General features: G+C 28.9%; 1 protein-coding gene across 2 annotated transcripts in view; it reads right to left on the bottom strand.

Annotated features, from left to right (window-relative positions):
- The window catches only part of neb (nebbish), a 111,378-nt gene that overhangs the window by 83,803 nt on the left and 10,812 nt on the right, over positions 1–16,763 (bottom strand). For both annotated transcript variants that reach the window (XM_014438273.3, XM_014438248.3), the window contains exon 8: positions 16,614–16,727. In XM_014438273.3, coding sequence (XP_014293759.1) covers positions 16,614–16,727 — 114 coding nt within the window. The remainder of the gene's footprint in view (positions 1–16,613; positions 16,728–16,763) is intronic.

Below are 16,763 nucleotides of genomic sequence, written 5' to 3'. Positions count from 1 at the left end.
TATATATTTTTTTTTTTTCTTTTCTTTTTGAGTCTCAAAAATGAACTATAGCATTAGCTCACAAGAATGAACTACTCTACGCTCTTTTTTCCCCCTACTTCCCACCATTATCAAAATTAAACATACAGCGCTAAAGATGTTCCATAGTGAGATTTACATATCATAATATTGTCACCTTAACTGATCCTCAAAGATACAAGACAATGATTTTTTTTTTCAAGTATTATACTTTATCATACTTCATAAAAATGGAGTAGTTAATATTTTATACAGTATTTAAATTAACATATTGTAATTGACGCAAACAGGAACCCAGAGGCTGCGTAAATCAGTCCAACCTTCGTCACCTGCATTTAATTGATAATTCATTCTGACGTGTCTGGAACCTAATGAGGGAATACCATCGAACATTCCATGAACATATAGTTTTTTATTATTATTAATACAATATTATTAACTTTTTTTCTCATGATTTACTTAACAATGCCACTATCTATCTTAAATTTATATAACCTACGTCCTGAGATAACAACTGTAAGGAAGAATCTTGAGCTGTGCATCTAGCACAGACCTCTACAATACAAATAAAATACCATTCAATTTATATCTAACAAAAAAACGCATACGCTACGTGTGAGAATGTTAAACTAAGGAGAACTAATGCTTAAATATTTAACTTTATTTCATTATTAGTCGTTTATTTAATTGCATTTACTAAAAATATGTATTTTTATTTTTTTAACTATCAATGAAGCAGGTTTTTATAATCTGCTGAAGTTTCAGTTTTATCTATCAGAACAACAACCTCAGTATACATATCTAATATATATGAAACCAACTTTTCGCAAAATTTATTTTGAGTTTCATGTATTCCGGAGTAGATTGTACCGTAAACAGAGGTTACTTTGTGACAATACCTTTAGCTTTAGGGCAGTCGGTAGAGAGAAACCAAAAAAAGAGACGTAGGTACAGTAATATCTTTGAAATACGTCCAATTAAAAAATAAATGATTTTTGGTGAGATCCTAACCAGATAAACTAAACACATAAAATTCGATAACAAACTGGAGTCGATTCCCTACTAAAACAAACCAGTGACTTTATGCAGATTAAACCGCAGCAGGAATTTTATCTTTCTTTTTTTTTTGTTTTAAAATAATGGTCACGACATTTAAATGCAGACGTTATATAACCTTCGATAAATTTACAAATAAAATGAAAGAAATTTTTTAAAAAAGAAACAAATAAATTTTTAAAGAATAAGAAAACAATCTTATGAAACTGAAGACTTTTTTAAAATATGCAACATCAGCTGAAAGAAAGAAAAATGTAACTATGCATATGGTGATCTGAGGATAACAAGTAACTAATAAGAAACGAAATAAATTTTTTGAAATTTGAAAAATTATATAACTTTTTTACCCTTGAATCATTATCTTTACTACTCAACACGCTATCATTCCAAATATTTAACGATTAGCTAATGCGCATCCTTACATTAAAAACACCTACGTGGGGAGTAATTAAAATTTTATGACTGCAAAGAATTTTTCTTTTTTTTTAATAGAATAAGAAAGGATTATTATTACTTTATCTCCAACTAGTCTGGAAATAAGACATTTTGTACAAACTTGCTAACAATTCAACTATGGACTCTATCAACTCCTATTAGGTACTCACGCAACGCTATGGGCTTATCTGCCATTGCTTGCACACCGAAAAACCTATATAAAACAGAGCAATCCAAATGTAAACAGCTATAGTTCATCGAGACGGAGGGGGGCAAAACGGGTTCACAACATCTTATCTTATCAATGAAGCAACAACTGCTACTATTTCTGGCTCTTATTAAGATATCTTAACGAGATGACGTGCATGAGCGTATATTTTATTCCAGATAACAGAACAAAATGGCGGGCGAGTTATGCTCTCCTTGAATATAAGAATAAGTTGCTATAGTATCAATATTTATTGTTTGCCAAAGAGCACAACTAGGAAAATAAACAAGTGAAGTAAATGTTTATCCATGAAAAAAAATAAACGTAAATATACATCTCGACTTAACATTTCAATTTAACTTGAAAACGAGATGTTAATTCAACTAAAAGATTGTTGGTATCAACTAAAACTTTCTCTCGGAACTGGTTTTCTAAAATATCTGTGAAACAGGCGGAATCTTATCAACGCCGTAAGAATTAACGTATACGCAGTAATATCTTGAATAGCACTTAATGCATGAATAAACGTAAAATAAGGAATTTTCTATTTATCACAGTTTGAAACTTGTTTAGTAGTCTTCAATAAGCCTGATCTGATTCTTGAACACTTGTTTAATTTGTTAATACACGATTACTTTTTGTATTTAAACAAATGAATTTAATTATTAAAAAGTATCAAACAGCTATGCTAAACATTTTTAATTGTTCAAACTATTTTACTAAAAAAATTAATCTCTGGTTCTAGACTAAGCCTATACCTACCTGAAATATGCACAGGCCTAATTTTTTTAGGCTTCATGTTTCATTATCGAAGAGTTGTCTGCAGTATTAATAAAAAATACAATAAGAACGGTGTTAAATTGACCTTCATTATTCATAATTTTAATTAAACCAGTTGTTATTAGACCTCACTAATCCTTAATGCCAACCGATAGGAGTTATTATTGGTACCAGAGGGCAGCCAAATTCCTTCCAATGGTTCAAATGGTTTAGTAACCTCCTTGTAAAACTCGTTACCTGGTGATCGATATAAAATAATACCAATCACATCAAATTTCAATTAGTTTATTTGTATTTTAAAAAAGATAGATATTTCTTTTTTAAAACGTATTATTCATTTTCAATACAATAATTCATATTTATATTGGCTTCCTTATCACAAATAGAATAGAAACAACTTTCTGATAAGACTAATTTATACTTTATATCAGGTAAGAACAGTAAAACGCAAATTGTTTAACAGAGAATAACAGGAGAACACGAACCACGAATCGAAAGGTATACTCATCCTCTTTCTCGAACAGCCTTTTTGCGCCTTTCAATACCATTGGTGTACCACAATAAGCAACACGGAACTTTTGACTTCAGTATTGCTCCACTGAAAGTTAACACTAACATTTCCATGGTACCTTGTATTTACCTGCATGCGTGGTTCACACACAGTAATTTATATATTCTATTAAATTACAAGAGTGTTGGAGTGCGTTAGGACGGGAAAACAACAGTATGGGTTCGATTACCACTCGAATCAGTTAATCTTTATTTCGTGGCAGCAGGGCAAAATGAATTTAGACGATCCCACGGTGTTAGCTCTGGGCACCAACCCACAGTTTACCGTATGAGGTCAGAAAAAAACAAAACAATAATTGACTTAAAATAGCTCAACCACTAGAAATATTACCAAGTACCAGAAGTTATTAAGAAATAAACAGAAACTAAAATTAGAAAATTTAAATTTCAAATCAACAAGAATATAAAATCCAAGCAAGAAAATTAAATAAAAAGGTATTATCAGACTGCCAGCCTTGTTCTCGCTCTCTACACAGCTCATGTTGCCGTAAAACCACTAAAATAAGAAACCTACAACGATGAATATTTCCGTATCAGGTTGGCTCTGATGTCATCGGTTTCCTTTATTTCCTTTGCAAAGGCCACCTTATTATAACGCAGTTGAAAATATTCAAAGAAAGACTTATATGAACTCTAATATTAATAATTAACAGAAGTAAATAACATATAAACAAGATCCACTAGTTATTGTCAAGCGATTGCCTATTGTCTCGGACGAGATTTATCATATATTGTTCAACTCATTCAGCTTTCTAGATCACGGTGACAATACGAAAACAAATCATTAATTATATCTTCTATGTAACAACAATCGATAAATCATTAGAAGAAAAAAAAATCCATAGTGGAGATAGCGTGCATCCTGTATCTCATTTTATCGATCCTAATGGATATTTCGATAATTAAACTTTCACGGATCTGGGTCACCGATGTGTAAAATATTTCCTAAATTGTTGACAAATCGAGGTGGATGCAGTACAGGCTCTTCGCCACTCGCAAGGCCAACCCGTTTTTGCCCAACTTTCACCACAAAGAAATAAATAAAACAAAATGTCAGACTTATTGCAGCTGCATTTGTATATCATTTTAATAATTTTCTATTGAACTACTAAGTTGTTTCTTTATAGCTCATTGTAGGCACGGCTTATCATTAACAATCACAAGAAAATAAGGAGGAGTAACGAGTACTCCGAAAAATATACAAAAATTAATAATTTTTTAAAATTTATTTATTGATATTTACAACTGTATAAAAAAATACAACCAGTAAATTTGATCATAATGACATACTGATATGATGCAGGATGTAGAGAAACTACCCAGTAGTAGAACTCTAAAAACAGTTTACAATATAAGGTCACGAGGCCATCTTCTTTTCAGGCGCCTCGGAGGATTGCCAGGAATGGAAGAGGAAGCAAGGTTAGAAACGAGTGGGTTTGGGTGGTTAGGGAGTTCATTATGGAAGGAATAATATTGGGTTCGGGCTAGATCGGTTACAAAATTTAAGAATTTAAAAAAATACTTCAAGAAACCAAAAGCTAATCAAGGTGGACAATAAAATAAATAAAACAGGCTTAGAGAAATGTATTCAGACAATAATTTCATAAGAAAATGTCCAGTGCCTAAAATGTCGTGCAACCTCTTGGACGCATCTAAATGGTTTCATTTCCAACAGGAATTCGGAAAGATCTTGAGGTAGATAGGAGCATTTCAGATCGTCATATAATTTCTTCGTTTATCTTAAATCTTTTGAATTTTATTTTTAATATTTATATTATTATAGCAATTTATACAAAATTAAATGTAATGTAAATAAGAATGTTGCATCGTAGTAAGTAAACAACTAGGGACGTTTTTGTGAAGTGTGCTAATAAAAAAAATAAAAATTGAACGACTTAGGCTCATACATATTTAAACATCGGATATATACGGCGGAATATCCCCACTTACTCTATCCTGTTTATATTATGATTTTAATACCAATAGAGGCAAAAAGTAATGTGTGTAATTGAAAAGGAAATAGAACAAAGTGTATTTCCAACATTTTATTACGTTTGTTTATATAGAAAAATTTGGTAGAAAACGATAACTACTTAGGTAATCATGGTACCAATCTTATAGTATTCAATACTTCAACTTTTTTTTTAAAATGATACTTTGTCATGGGTCTTTGCAAGATATAAATAAACTACTTTACCCCTCTGAGAATTCTCGAATTTGATATCTAGCCTTCTTCTCTACAGTAAATTCGAATTAGGTTTAAAAGTGTTAAGTGCTTTATTGGAAAATCTTCTAGTTGAATAATGTGAGCGTGAAAATCGGCTGAACATTTGCCTCAAATAGTCGCCACACACCAACGGAAAGATTATAGTAGATTCCTAAAAACTTTATTTATCCTATTTGTGACTACGCTAGTTGGATAAAATTATCCAGGAATTCTGAATAAAATAATATTCACAATATTTATTGGATATATCTTAGTATTTTACTTAAGGAAGTTAATTCAATAAATAATTTCAAAGCATCAACATAAAAAAACCTCCTAGGTTGGCGGCTAAGTGCTAAGGCATATACCAGGCAGCCATGGCGTCTATAGTTTGATTTATTTAGGTTTGATCAGTGCCTAATTCCTGCGCTATCTCAAAAATGGTTCATTTTTGGGCTTTGAAGCACAAAACCCGTGGACATTGATGTCCGAGCCGAAATCTATAAAACCTAATTATTTTAATATTCTCAATCTACCCCTACCGAAATTGAGATTCGTCACTCCTCCACGAAATTCTCTTTCATTTGATACCTCAGTCGACAAAATCTCTCGACCCTGAGAATACATGTACGACTAATAGAACTACTAATTAGTTAATTACCATCCGTGAATAATTATTCAAGCAAATTTTCTGGATTTGTTTTATCCATCACAAAACCAATCAAGGCCTTTCTTCTCTTGTTGTCTACCGAAATACTACACTAACGACGCATAAGTTTCTTAGAGGTCAACAAGTTATTGATTCTGTTGATCAGATCTAGAAAACTATAAATGTTTTAAATATCTAACATAATTAGTGGTGCTTTCTTGCTCAGCTCCAGTATTTACGTCCTGTTCAATGTTGACGTCAGATATATAAAATTATAAATTATACACACAATCATGACGCAAATACAGATTGTTTTTTTACAAATTTATCGTGGAAATTAGAATAGGTTTTTCCAGAAATAGATGAAAATTTTCCATTAAACAATATCAAACCTAAGTATTTCAGTGATTTTATATTGTTGGGAATTATATTTTTAAGGGAAGTAAGTAATTTGTAAACTGTAAGTTATCGGGATTATTTATTAGTCATTTGATTCGGTCTCTATATTCGCAGTTTAGTCGAATTTTTCCACATAAGTTTTATTTAGTTAAAATATAAACAAAACATAACGATACAAAATTGGTATAAAATCAATTTACAATATGAAAACCATAACTATGTAATTTGCAAAAAAAAAAAAATATTCTGTTCTACCATAGGTCCCTAGCAAAACTAAAAATAAACTTGAGGAAGTAAATGGGAATCCTTGACCTATATTTAGAGGACACGTGGGCCAAACACGTGTCGTGTTTTGGAGCCGCCATAACATTTTGGCATCAAGACACGTAGTGTTCAGTATATAAAAATCCTCCAAGACCTAACTTAAAGTGAAAGATAGGGCACGAAACGATGAAGCATATGATACGTAGTTCAACCATAAAAATTTCAGTGTTAACTATATATATATAAAGCACTATTTTTTGTATTATTATTATTTTAGCCAACATAATAATATAATAAGAATTTAATAAGCAAGGTCGTCTAACAAAGGAGTGGCCAACCACTGCCTGCCTAGTACATTTTTCAGGCCCGAGAAACTCGTCACACTTTTACGACATATATTTAGTCTATAATGGCCAAAGTAGATGAAAAGCTATGTATTAAAAAAATACATTATTTATGCATTCATAAAAAAAAAATTAACCGTCGAAATTATGAGAAAAAAATAAATTTGGATTTCAAAACAATATTCTTGCGAATAATGACAGACATTTCTTTTTTTATGTATGAGTTTAGAGTAATAATGAGTTATGTTTCAGTTTTTTACTTTAAAAAAATATCTATAGTGGATATAACAATGAATATAAAGTATATAATTTTATAGTTATGATGCATTTCTGATGTGTACCGCAAAATCATTTTGGGTTGGCTATTCCTTGTCTAAACAGTGTTATGTGGATCAGATGTGGGAGGATTCATCAAAGCAGTAGTAGATAACTAAAACCTCTGACTTTCGGAATATCGAAATAGCAAGCACTCTTAAGAAATGGAGTAATACCCATATGGCGAATTAATGTTCACCAATTAATATCAATAAAATAATTCCGATATTAATTAAAGAAGGATAATTGAAAGTCAAGTGATTCTATATCTTATCAGTTAAAGGAGGGTTGAATCCAAGGCAAACTGTTAACTGAAGCAAAATTTAATACGGGCTGAGCAATAACGATAAGACTATTTTCTACGCTGTAAAAAAAAAAATCTTTCTATCTGAAGAAGTAATACAACTGTGGATAACATAAATACCCCAAAACGGATATCAAACTTAATTTATAATTCAAAACATAACTATATTTATAAACCGACATATAATAAGATATAAATATCATCTAATTAGACAATTATAACTGACTCTAGATACAGTGCTTTCTCTTAAACCATACCGAAGAGCATGACGTTGGTAGTTTATGTTACCCTCCTACAGAAATATCGTTAAAACCCTTGACACACTTCTGCGCCGTGATAGTTGTATAGACAACCTTACTTCTCATCCAATAGAGAACCCCAAATATAAATCAGAAAGTCAAACTGTACAACTTATAGTATCAGCATCTTTCATACCATTTGAGTTGAATAAAAAAATGATCTGACCGGAAATTCTTCAGTGTACTATATTTTAGATAACGCCAAGGGATATTTTTATGCAGGAAGTCGGAGAAGATTTAATAATCTAATCGTTAAATTATTAACACGAAATATTTGGTCGTATTGCATTGCCTCTGACAACATTCGAATATATCCTTCCCTACTTAGAGAAGTCAAGAAAAAAAATTTTCTGTATGTGTATCAACATTCCATAACTTCATATTTTTGGTCAGAAATTTAATGCGTTCAAAAATAAAATGTTTTTACTGTTTTATTAGTTACGATTAAATAACATAAAACGTTCTTACTGTAGTCAGAACAAACAACAAAAGTTCACAACTAAGCTTCGCAACTACCGACTGTTACAAATAGCTTGAGCTCAACAATGGATATATTCACAGTTTTGCCACAGAGCTACATATATATAATACAAAATGAATTTTTACATCTCACTTAACACACGGACAAATTGATAAATCAAGGACCCATCATGTTTACATATTTACATCGTCAACAACGACCCAAGGATTTTTATTGAGCGATCTTGGAAAGGACTAGGCCCGCTGACCCAAGTCACGTAGGCGGGGGTGCGAGTTGCGTAGTATCGTCGTGAGAGTGGCCCCGTCCATTGTCATTCATAACCAGGGGGCTCATTCATGAACCATCCAACATTCCATATTATTCAATAGTCATTTAAACTAATATAAGACAAATAACGGTAATATGATTAAGATTCTATAAAACAGTTAATTCAAAATTAAAGAAAACCAATCATCATTCTTAAGGCGGCCACAGAACAACACTCCATTCCAATATTCAATTTTTTAGGGATAGCTAGCTTAACTTGTAACACATATTTATAATATTTACAACCAACAAATGTTTCAACGTACATATTAATATAACTCTTGAGAATTAATGGGATATAAGTAGTATCTCTGTGATGTCAACTTTAACCTCCATAAAAGCATAAAAATATTGGAAACTTAAACTTAAAAATTAATTTAGAAATTTTTAATCTACTCTGAATGTTTTGTATGATTATCCTTTTAATTAATATTTATAATTTTTAATCGGATTATAGTAAAAGAAATGAAGTAATTCATATCAATATTTTTATAACATACTTTAGACCTGTGGGACATGCTACCTAGGGTTCAGCAACTCATATTTTAGTGAGGATTAATTGTAAGATCTATTTTATCAATTGTCGTTCCTGATGTTTATGTGTTAGCTGAAAGGTTTTAACAGAAAAATGCCCAATAAATGAGATTCGGAGTGCACTTTTAAACCTAATATTCAAATATTTTCTCTTTGTCACAAGTGAACCACACAAGGTTTGATTTCCGGGTTAGTGCTCTGTAGATTGCTAAGGGTAAGAAACTGCAGCTTCATATACAAGCAACATCAATATCTGGGGTTGAGGAGTTTAAGACATTCCATGTTCTATTTGGTATGGAGTAATTATGAATGATCATCCATATAAAATCAAGGATGCGGGAAATCGACCTGGAAACTAGTTTTGGAAGCATGGAAAGTAAATATATACATAACGTTGTTCAGTTTTATTAACAATGGAAAACATACAAGGTTCCTGATATAAATTTATACAGTTTCTGAATGCTTTTGAACAGTTAAAAACATTGAAAATTAATAATGAAAATCCAACCCTCTTAAGAATTTAAACAACAATACTTCTCCTGAAGACATTAAACGTCATGGAATTCAAATAAAATATAATAAAAATCCAAAATTAATTTTAAAATTGAAACTTGTAGTTTTGCCTTGAATGACTTTTTTTTGTAACAAATTTTAAAAACTCAAATGAATAAAACATTTGATTCCAATTGATAAAAAATAATGCTTTAATTTTTTAAATACTTAGTTCTAACAAGAATTATCAGCTAACTAAAAGAATACTACAATGTTTGTGGAACTGGGCAGGTTGAAAAAGTCGCATATTTCAGTACAGAACACATCAAATTAACATAATTTTTAATTCATAAACTTTCAAGATTCGCATGATTAGTCTACTTCGATCCTTTCAACTTAGAAGCTATAATTAATTACTAAGCACAAATACAAGAAGTATATACATATTATGAAAGCATCCCAATTTTATGTTTTGAATGAAGAATTAGAACTCAGACTAACAACAGCTAAGCCTCTGATCACTTGAAATCCATAAACATTAAATAATTATAATTTTTCTAGGCAGTGGTTTTGAGTAGATCATGATTGAAATAAAAACTAGGGTTCTTATAACTGAATTTAATTCCAATAACCTGATTTACTGTTTGATCACATTGTTAAAAGATGTACTACACTACTCTTTGATATTTCTTTAAGTAAAAAGAGGAAGAGAAGGAAAAATAAATTGATTAATGCTATCTTCGACCTCGAGGTAGACTTAGTGAGGATTAAAAAACAACACAAACCAGCGATACCTATTGTCCTATAGACTCTGTTGCTTATACAGTGAGTTACCATTTTATATATCCTTCTACTTAAAATCATTTATAAGTTAATAAATACATTTTAACATTCCTAATCTATTTTAATTTTTATAAAATAAAAAAAAAATATTTCTAAGCCAAACGTTTTCCATAATATCACTTTTTGTGTAGATTTATAGCAAACATTATCTTGGTACCAATTTCAGTAGTTTATGAATATATTTTCCAATTTATTTTTTAATTTACTAATCGAAGATAATAAAATATTTAATGAATGATGATACATTTTTGACTCACAATTAATGGTTAAGTAAACATTTATTTAATTCTTATTTTATTTGTGAGAAACAAAAACATTTTCAGAAATATTATACATTAAAAATTTAAATATAAATTTAAAAACAATAATCCTGTTCCCAAGGATATTTTAGACTCAAGTTGTTTAGTCCATGGGCTAAAGCCTCTTGTATTTTAGCAAACACACTCATCTATTAATAGTCTTAAGGAGGGAGAATTGAGGATAATAGTCTTAAGGATAAAGAGATTAGAAACCATGAGATAACTCACATCACATACAACAAGAGAGAATTAAATAAGTAAAATAAATAAAACAGATTTATATTTTTATTTGATACACCATCGTATTGAACTTAAAAATATTTAAATAATTTAGAACATTTATTATGTTAGCACAGCATTAATTGAAATTAAATGTACCACATTATATTTAGATTATATTTTAAACACACTAAACCTATGCTTATTTTTATTACAAAAGTAAAGCATAAAAAAGTATTGAATGAAGTAAAAAACTAAAAATTAATTTTGAAAATACACCTCGGTATTGTGTGAAATAAAGAGAAAAAAAATTGTTTTGTTAAGTTTATAGAAAACGTGATTGGAATTCCACTTTCAAGTTATTCAATAAAACTACAACAAAAATCTTAGTTAAAATAAATCAAAACGTTGATTAGAAAAACCATACAAGTCAAAAACTGAATTTTTTAAGAATTCCTTTTTAACTTTTCTATTCTATGATAATATTTTTAATGACTTATGTAACCAGAAAACTCTTCATTTTAGTTTTTGTAATCACTCTTCAATTGACCTTACAAACAATTGAAGCTTTTAAATATATTTAATGGAAAATATATACAACTTAATAAATGTTTGTTTTTTAATTAATATTATATTACTTGTAAAAACAAAGAATATAATTTTTCTGATATGATTCCAGATAAAAAAAAAACCTTCAATCTGATGTTTCAGAAAGAGCAAAGATGACAAAGGAAAAGCAATCTCAAAACCACACCAGCGCAGGAAGCTGCAAACTATGCAAGGAGAAGCAGAAGAGGGTCCTGGGCAATTACATAAGGACCAAGAGCGTCGAGTGTTCGTCAAAGTCGAGCATACCCGAGGAGGAAGAAGAAAGTACAAAATAAGGCTCAGCTCTCAACATTTTGCCTACACGTGCTATCCACTTGGATAAATATCCGACACTAATTATTTGCACTCAAGATGTGAGTGCAGCTGTGATAAACATTTAAGTAGGATATAATTTATTTATCAGACTGTTAGTAAAAAAAAATCAAAAAAACATAAACACATTAAAAAAAAGTTCATATTCTACTTAAATATAGATATTTTTAATGTAATTAAACTCATGAGCAATTTTACATTACAAAAAAATTTAAATAAAAATTAAAAAAAAAAACTCATGCCACAGTGAAGATCTGTTCAAGTGGAAATGTGCACATGATTTATACTCGTAAGGCCTAGAGGCCACACTAGAGTGGTGAAGGTTCATTACTAACGGCATAAATGTTAATTTTTTTATACTGTAACTTTTATATATTTAATTTAATGTTATTTTTATCATTTAACGAAACAAGGTATTTTAAGTTTAAAAATAACAGAATAATATTCTGCGATGCAATGCTTTTTTTTTTTTTTTTGCCTTTTTAAAAGACTGATTTTGCTTAGTATCCATTCCTACAATAAAACTATTTAAAGAAAGGCATGCTCACTTCACGTACTTTGAGTACAGACTGGAAAATTTTGAATAAAATAAAAAATGTAGTAATGAAAAAATAAACACACTAAGTAAACAATGGACAAAATTTGTTTATAAGTGGAGCATTGCATTGACTTCATTTGCATGATTTGTGTATATATATATATAAAGTTATAAATTTTTAATTATTATAGTAAATTATATGTTTTCAACAAAAATAAAACTAGAAAAAAAAATATTTAAAATTTAATGAATAAGGAAAAAAAGAAAAAAAAAAAAAGATGTTACATTGTTTAATAAATTTATAAAGAAATTTCTTTTTATTCTCATTATTCCAATATCATACCAAATATATATAAATATAACTACACCATAAATCTGCACAGCTAACAGAAAACTAATGAAGTATCTTGAAAGATCTAAGTATGTTTTAATTTCAACAGAAATATTATTAAACTATTAAGTAAAAACAAATTTACTTATCTGGTAGGAATGATATAAGCCACACTTTTTTTAATAAATGACATTTTTATAATAAGATTATTTAATATCATGAATAACATTTAAACCATGCATTCATTTGTTTAGATATTTTTGCTGTCTTAAAATTCAAAAAATAGCTATGGGAAAAAAACAAAGTCAATAATCCTGAAGGCAATTTTTAATAAATATTTCTCTAAAAAAAATCCTCAGTACATAATAAGCAATGATCAAAAAAAATGTTTGCAAACTTGAACTAACTACAGAACACCAAAAATGTAGTTATATAAAAACAAAATTAAATTTTGATCAACTATTTATCCCAAACCTTCTAATGAATGGAATATGGTCCGGGTGCGGTAAAAAAAACAAACTCAAATAGTAGATAATTATACTATTTTAGTATAAAAAGTAATTAATAATAATAATTAGAAAGTAATATATATCTACTATTTGAGTTGTTTTTTTTTACCGCACCCGGACCATATTCCATTCATCTATACACACGGTCAATCAATAATCTTCCACCAAACCTTCTAATGTTTTAATATTCTTAATTAGTTTCTTGTAATCTAGAACTCATTTTATCTCTGTTTCACAAAAGATTGACAAAGGAATGAGAATCTTTTAGCGTGTTTAAATTTCTCTTTAGGCACTTATCCTTGCCAATTCATTTCTGTTCAAGCCTGGAACCCTGGATGATCCTTTGTATAGTGTTTCTAACCAATTCCATTGATCTGATTTGCAATCAATCATTTCAGAGTCATATAAGGGAAAGTAATATATGTGTTTTTTCATGGTCTTCCTTTCTTTGCTGCCGAACATTACCATCTTGTAAGCATTTATCAAATATATTATTATTTCATCGTTTTCTAATGGATGACTTTTTAAAATTATGGACAAAGTTTTTATTTCAAGCTTAAGATAACTGAGTGTCACTAGTTTAAGCCAAAATCTTTATTCCTTAGTCATTATTATTATTTTTATTTTTTATTACCTTATCATTTCTGACAAATGGAGATAATTATTTTAATATTTGACAAATAAATCGAATGCATGACACTTTACAACAAAACCCAGTTATAACAACTACCCCAGCAGTCCCCACCTAATAGATACCACATTTGGGAGAGGAAGGTTTAAAACAATTATACCAGATTTTAAAATTTGTGAAAGTATTTGTTTTTCAATTTTGAATTTTTTTCAATTCTAGTATAATTGCTTTGGATTTGAAAGAAAAGACAAACAATTATTGTTTTAGAAATAAACTTTTTTCTTGAAAAAAGTCACCAATTCTTCATTCCTTTGTGTCATTAATTTACAGTTTAATAATTAACGAGAAAAGAAAGAACTTCTATGAATGAAATTTAGAGTCTATATACTAGTGAACATGGAAAGAAACTATTTTAGTGAAAAACTGCCAAATTAACATTTTATTTTTATCAAATTCTAACATTCAAAATGTCCAGTTTAGGACAAACCAACCAAGAAATTTTTTTTATAAATTTAATAGTTGCATTTTATAGTTTTTATGCTGGTTAAAAAAATCTCTTGACAAATAGAAACTAATTTCTAATTAGTAATATGTCTAAACATATTCCATAGACAACCAATTCCAATGTAATTAACTACATTGTATTTAATTATTTTATATAAAAGTTATCAACAATGCTCCACCCTAATAAAAAAAGTTTATAATTTTACTGAAGCCTTGATGATTTCATTAAAGTTCTTGTTAAGTAGTCGAAATGGAAGTTGTTTGGATTTCCGATATACTGATAATCATCAGTTTTTACAATAAATAATTGAGGTATTATGAAACAATGAAACAAATCATGAAAGAACAACACATTATTTAAATGAATTACAAAATTTAAAAAAAAAATCACTACTTAAAAGTATTTTTTATTGTGCAAAAATTAACATTTAAATTGGTGTATTGATTTTTTTATCAGGGCCTACATTCATATAATACTGACCAAATAAAAAAATCAAACAAACTTTAGGTTCATATTTTCAAATGCATTTGTCTTTGAGCGAGTCCTGTAAAGTTGTATATCTCTTAATTTATCTTGACAACTCATTCCACAGATGCTCAATTGAGTTTGATCTAAGACGTATGATGGCCACTTTAAGTATCAGATTAAAGTGTTTTTCAGGTATTGCGAAAGGGTAAATAAAACATTTATGCGTGGCCAGCCACTTTTACTATTCTTCTGGTCTCCATTTTCCATTTATAATAATCAAATCAGAATTAAATGGATACTAATGTCATTTCTCTTGTCAATTAAAATTAATTTTTATCTTTATAAGGAATACAATTGCATTTCTGAACTGAATATTAAATGGTGACCATGGTTTATTTGGTTGCTGACAAACAGCCACAATTAACTCATCACAACTGTAATTTCCATTTTCTAGAAATTCATGAACTGGGGTTACTTTCTCTCCAGGGATCTCCCGAGAGACTGCCATGTATTTGAAGTTCATGTATTTACCACAAACTAACTCTGGACAATGTTACAATCTAGGCAATTTACTGAATATTATCAATTCAAAATAACTTTTTGTTCCTAGATTGTTCCATTGTGAAAGCAAAGCAGCAATATGTGGTCCAGACATCGAATGTAAAAAACTAATATTCAACAATGTTTGTTTAAGCTATCTCAAACGATTAAATCACAAACTTTAAAATTGAAACCTGAATGATCACATACACATAAATTATACTAGTAGTATCACAAATAGTGTCAGTTTTGGCGTCATTAAATAAAATAAGAATGAATAAAAAAACAAATGAATCAATCAATGAATAAATTATAAATGATTAATTAAAGCAAAGCTTTATATTTTTATTAAAATGTAAGCATAGTCTAATTCTCCTACATGGCTAATGATTATCAATTTCGAGACTAATCATGTAAAATCAGGAAGGCTTAAAAATTGAAGTTCTTCAGTGCCCATAAAATCAATCACTGACAACCAATAACCTGTTTTGAAGATCTAAAAAACTATTTTCTAAACTTCTAAGTATTTAAAACTTGTAAATGAAATATAAATTGCCACCTAAAAATTGTTTTTGCTCCAAACTGTGAGCTTTTATGAAGCAGGAAATAAATAAAAAAGAAAAGTTGTAATTTCATATGGAACAACTATCATTAAAAATTATTCAAAAGAGACTTATTAAACCAAGAAACATGAATTAACTATTTTAAAAGTAGGAAATACTATATTCCCAAATTTTTAAATGGAAAGAAAGCCCTATATAGGATTGAACTGCTATAATTTTGGTAAATATTTATATTTTAATTTAAATAATCTATAAAACAAAAATGATGTTTTGACTTTTAGATATAATTCTTTATTTTAAAACAAATATACTTAGAAAAAAAAATTCATAAACTTAGATTTCTGACAATAACATTAGTTAAATAAATTTTTCTCTAATATTAAATTTTTATACAATATTATATTTTATATTTCAATAATCTATAAAACAAAAAATCTGTTTTGACCTTTGACGTTATTCTTCATTTAAAAAAACAATCATAAACTTAGATTTCTGACAATAACTGAGAAAATAATATCAGTAAAATAAACTTTACTCTAATATAAAATAATGAAATGTCTGATTAATAACATGGTATTGTACTAACCTTAAGTAGCCAAGTGAGAACAGATTCACGATAAGGTACAAAGCCTCTGTTATCAACCAGTGCTGACATAACCTTTCCAAGAGTCAAGAGAGAACGATTTATACTTGCTCCTTCCTGAAATAAAATATAATTTTCAAAATTACTTAAATA

This window comes from Halyomorpha halys, unplaced genomic scaffold (genome assembly GCF_000696795.3).
Source record: "Halyomorpha halys isolate HHAL.00 unplaced genomic scaffold, Hhal_1.1 Scaffold5.1, whole genome shotgun sequence".
In the NCBI taxonomy this organism is placed as follows: domain Eukaryota; kingdom Metazoa; phylum Arthropoda; class Insecta; order Hemiptera; family Pentatomidae; genus Halyomorpha; species Halyomorpha halys.
Note: the sequence above shows the minus strand (reverse complement) of the source record. Positions and strands in the feature narration are given on the sequence as shown.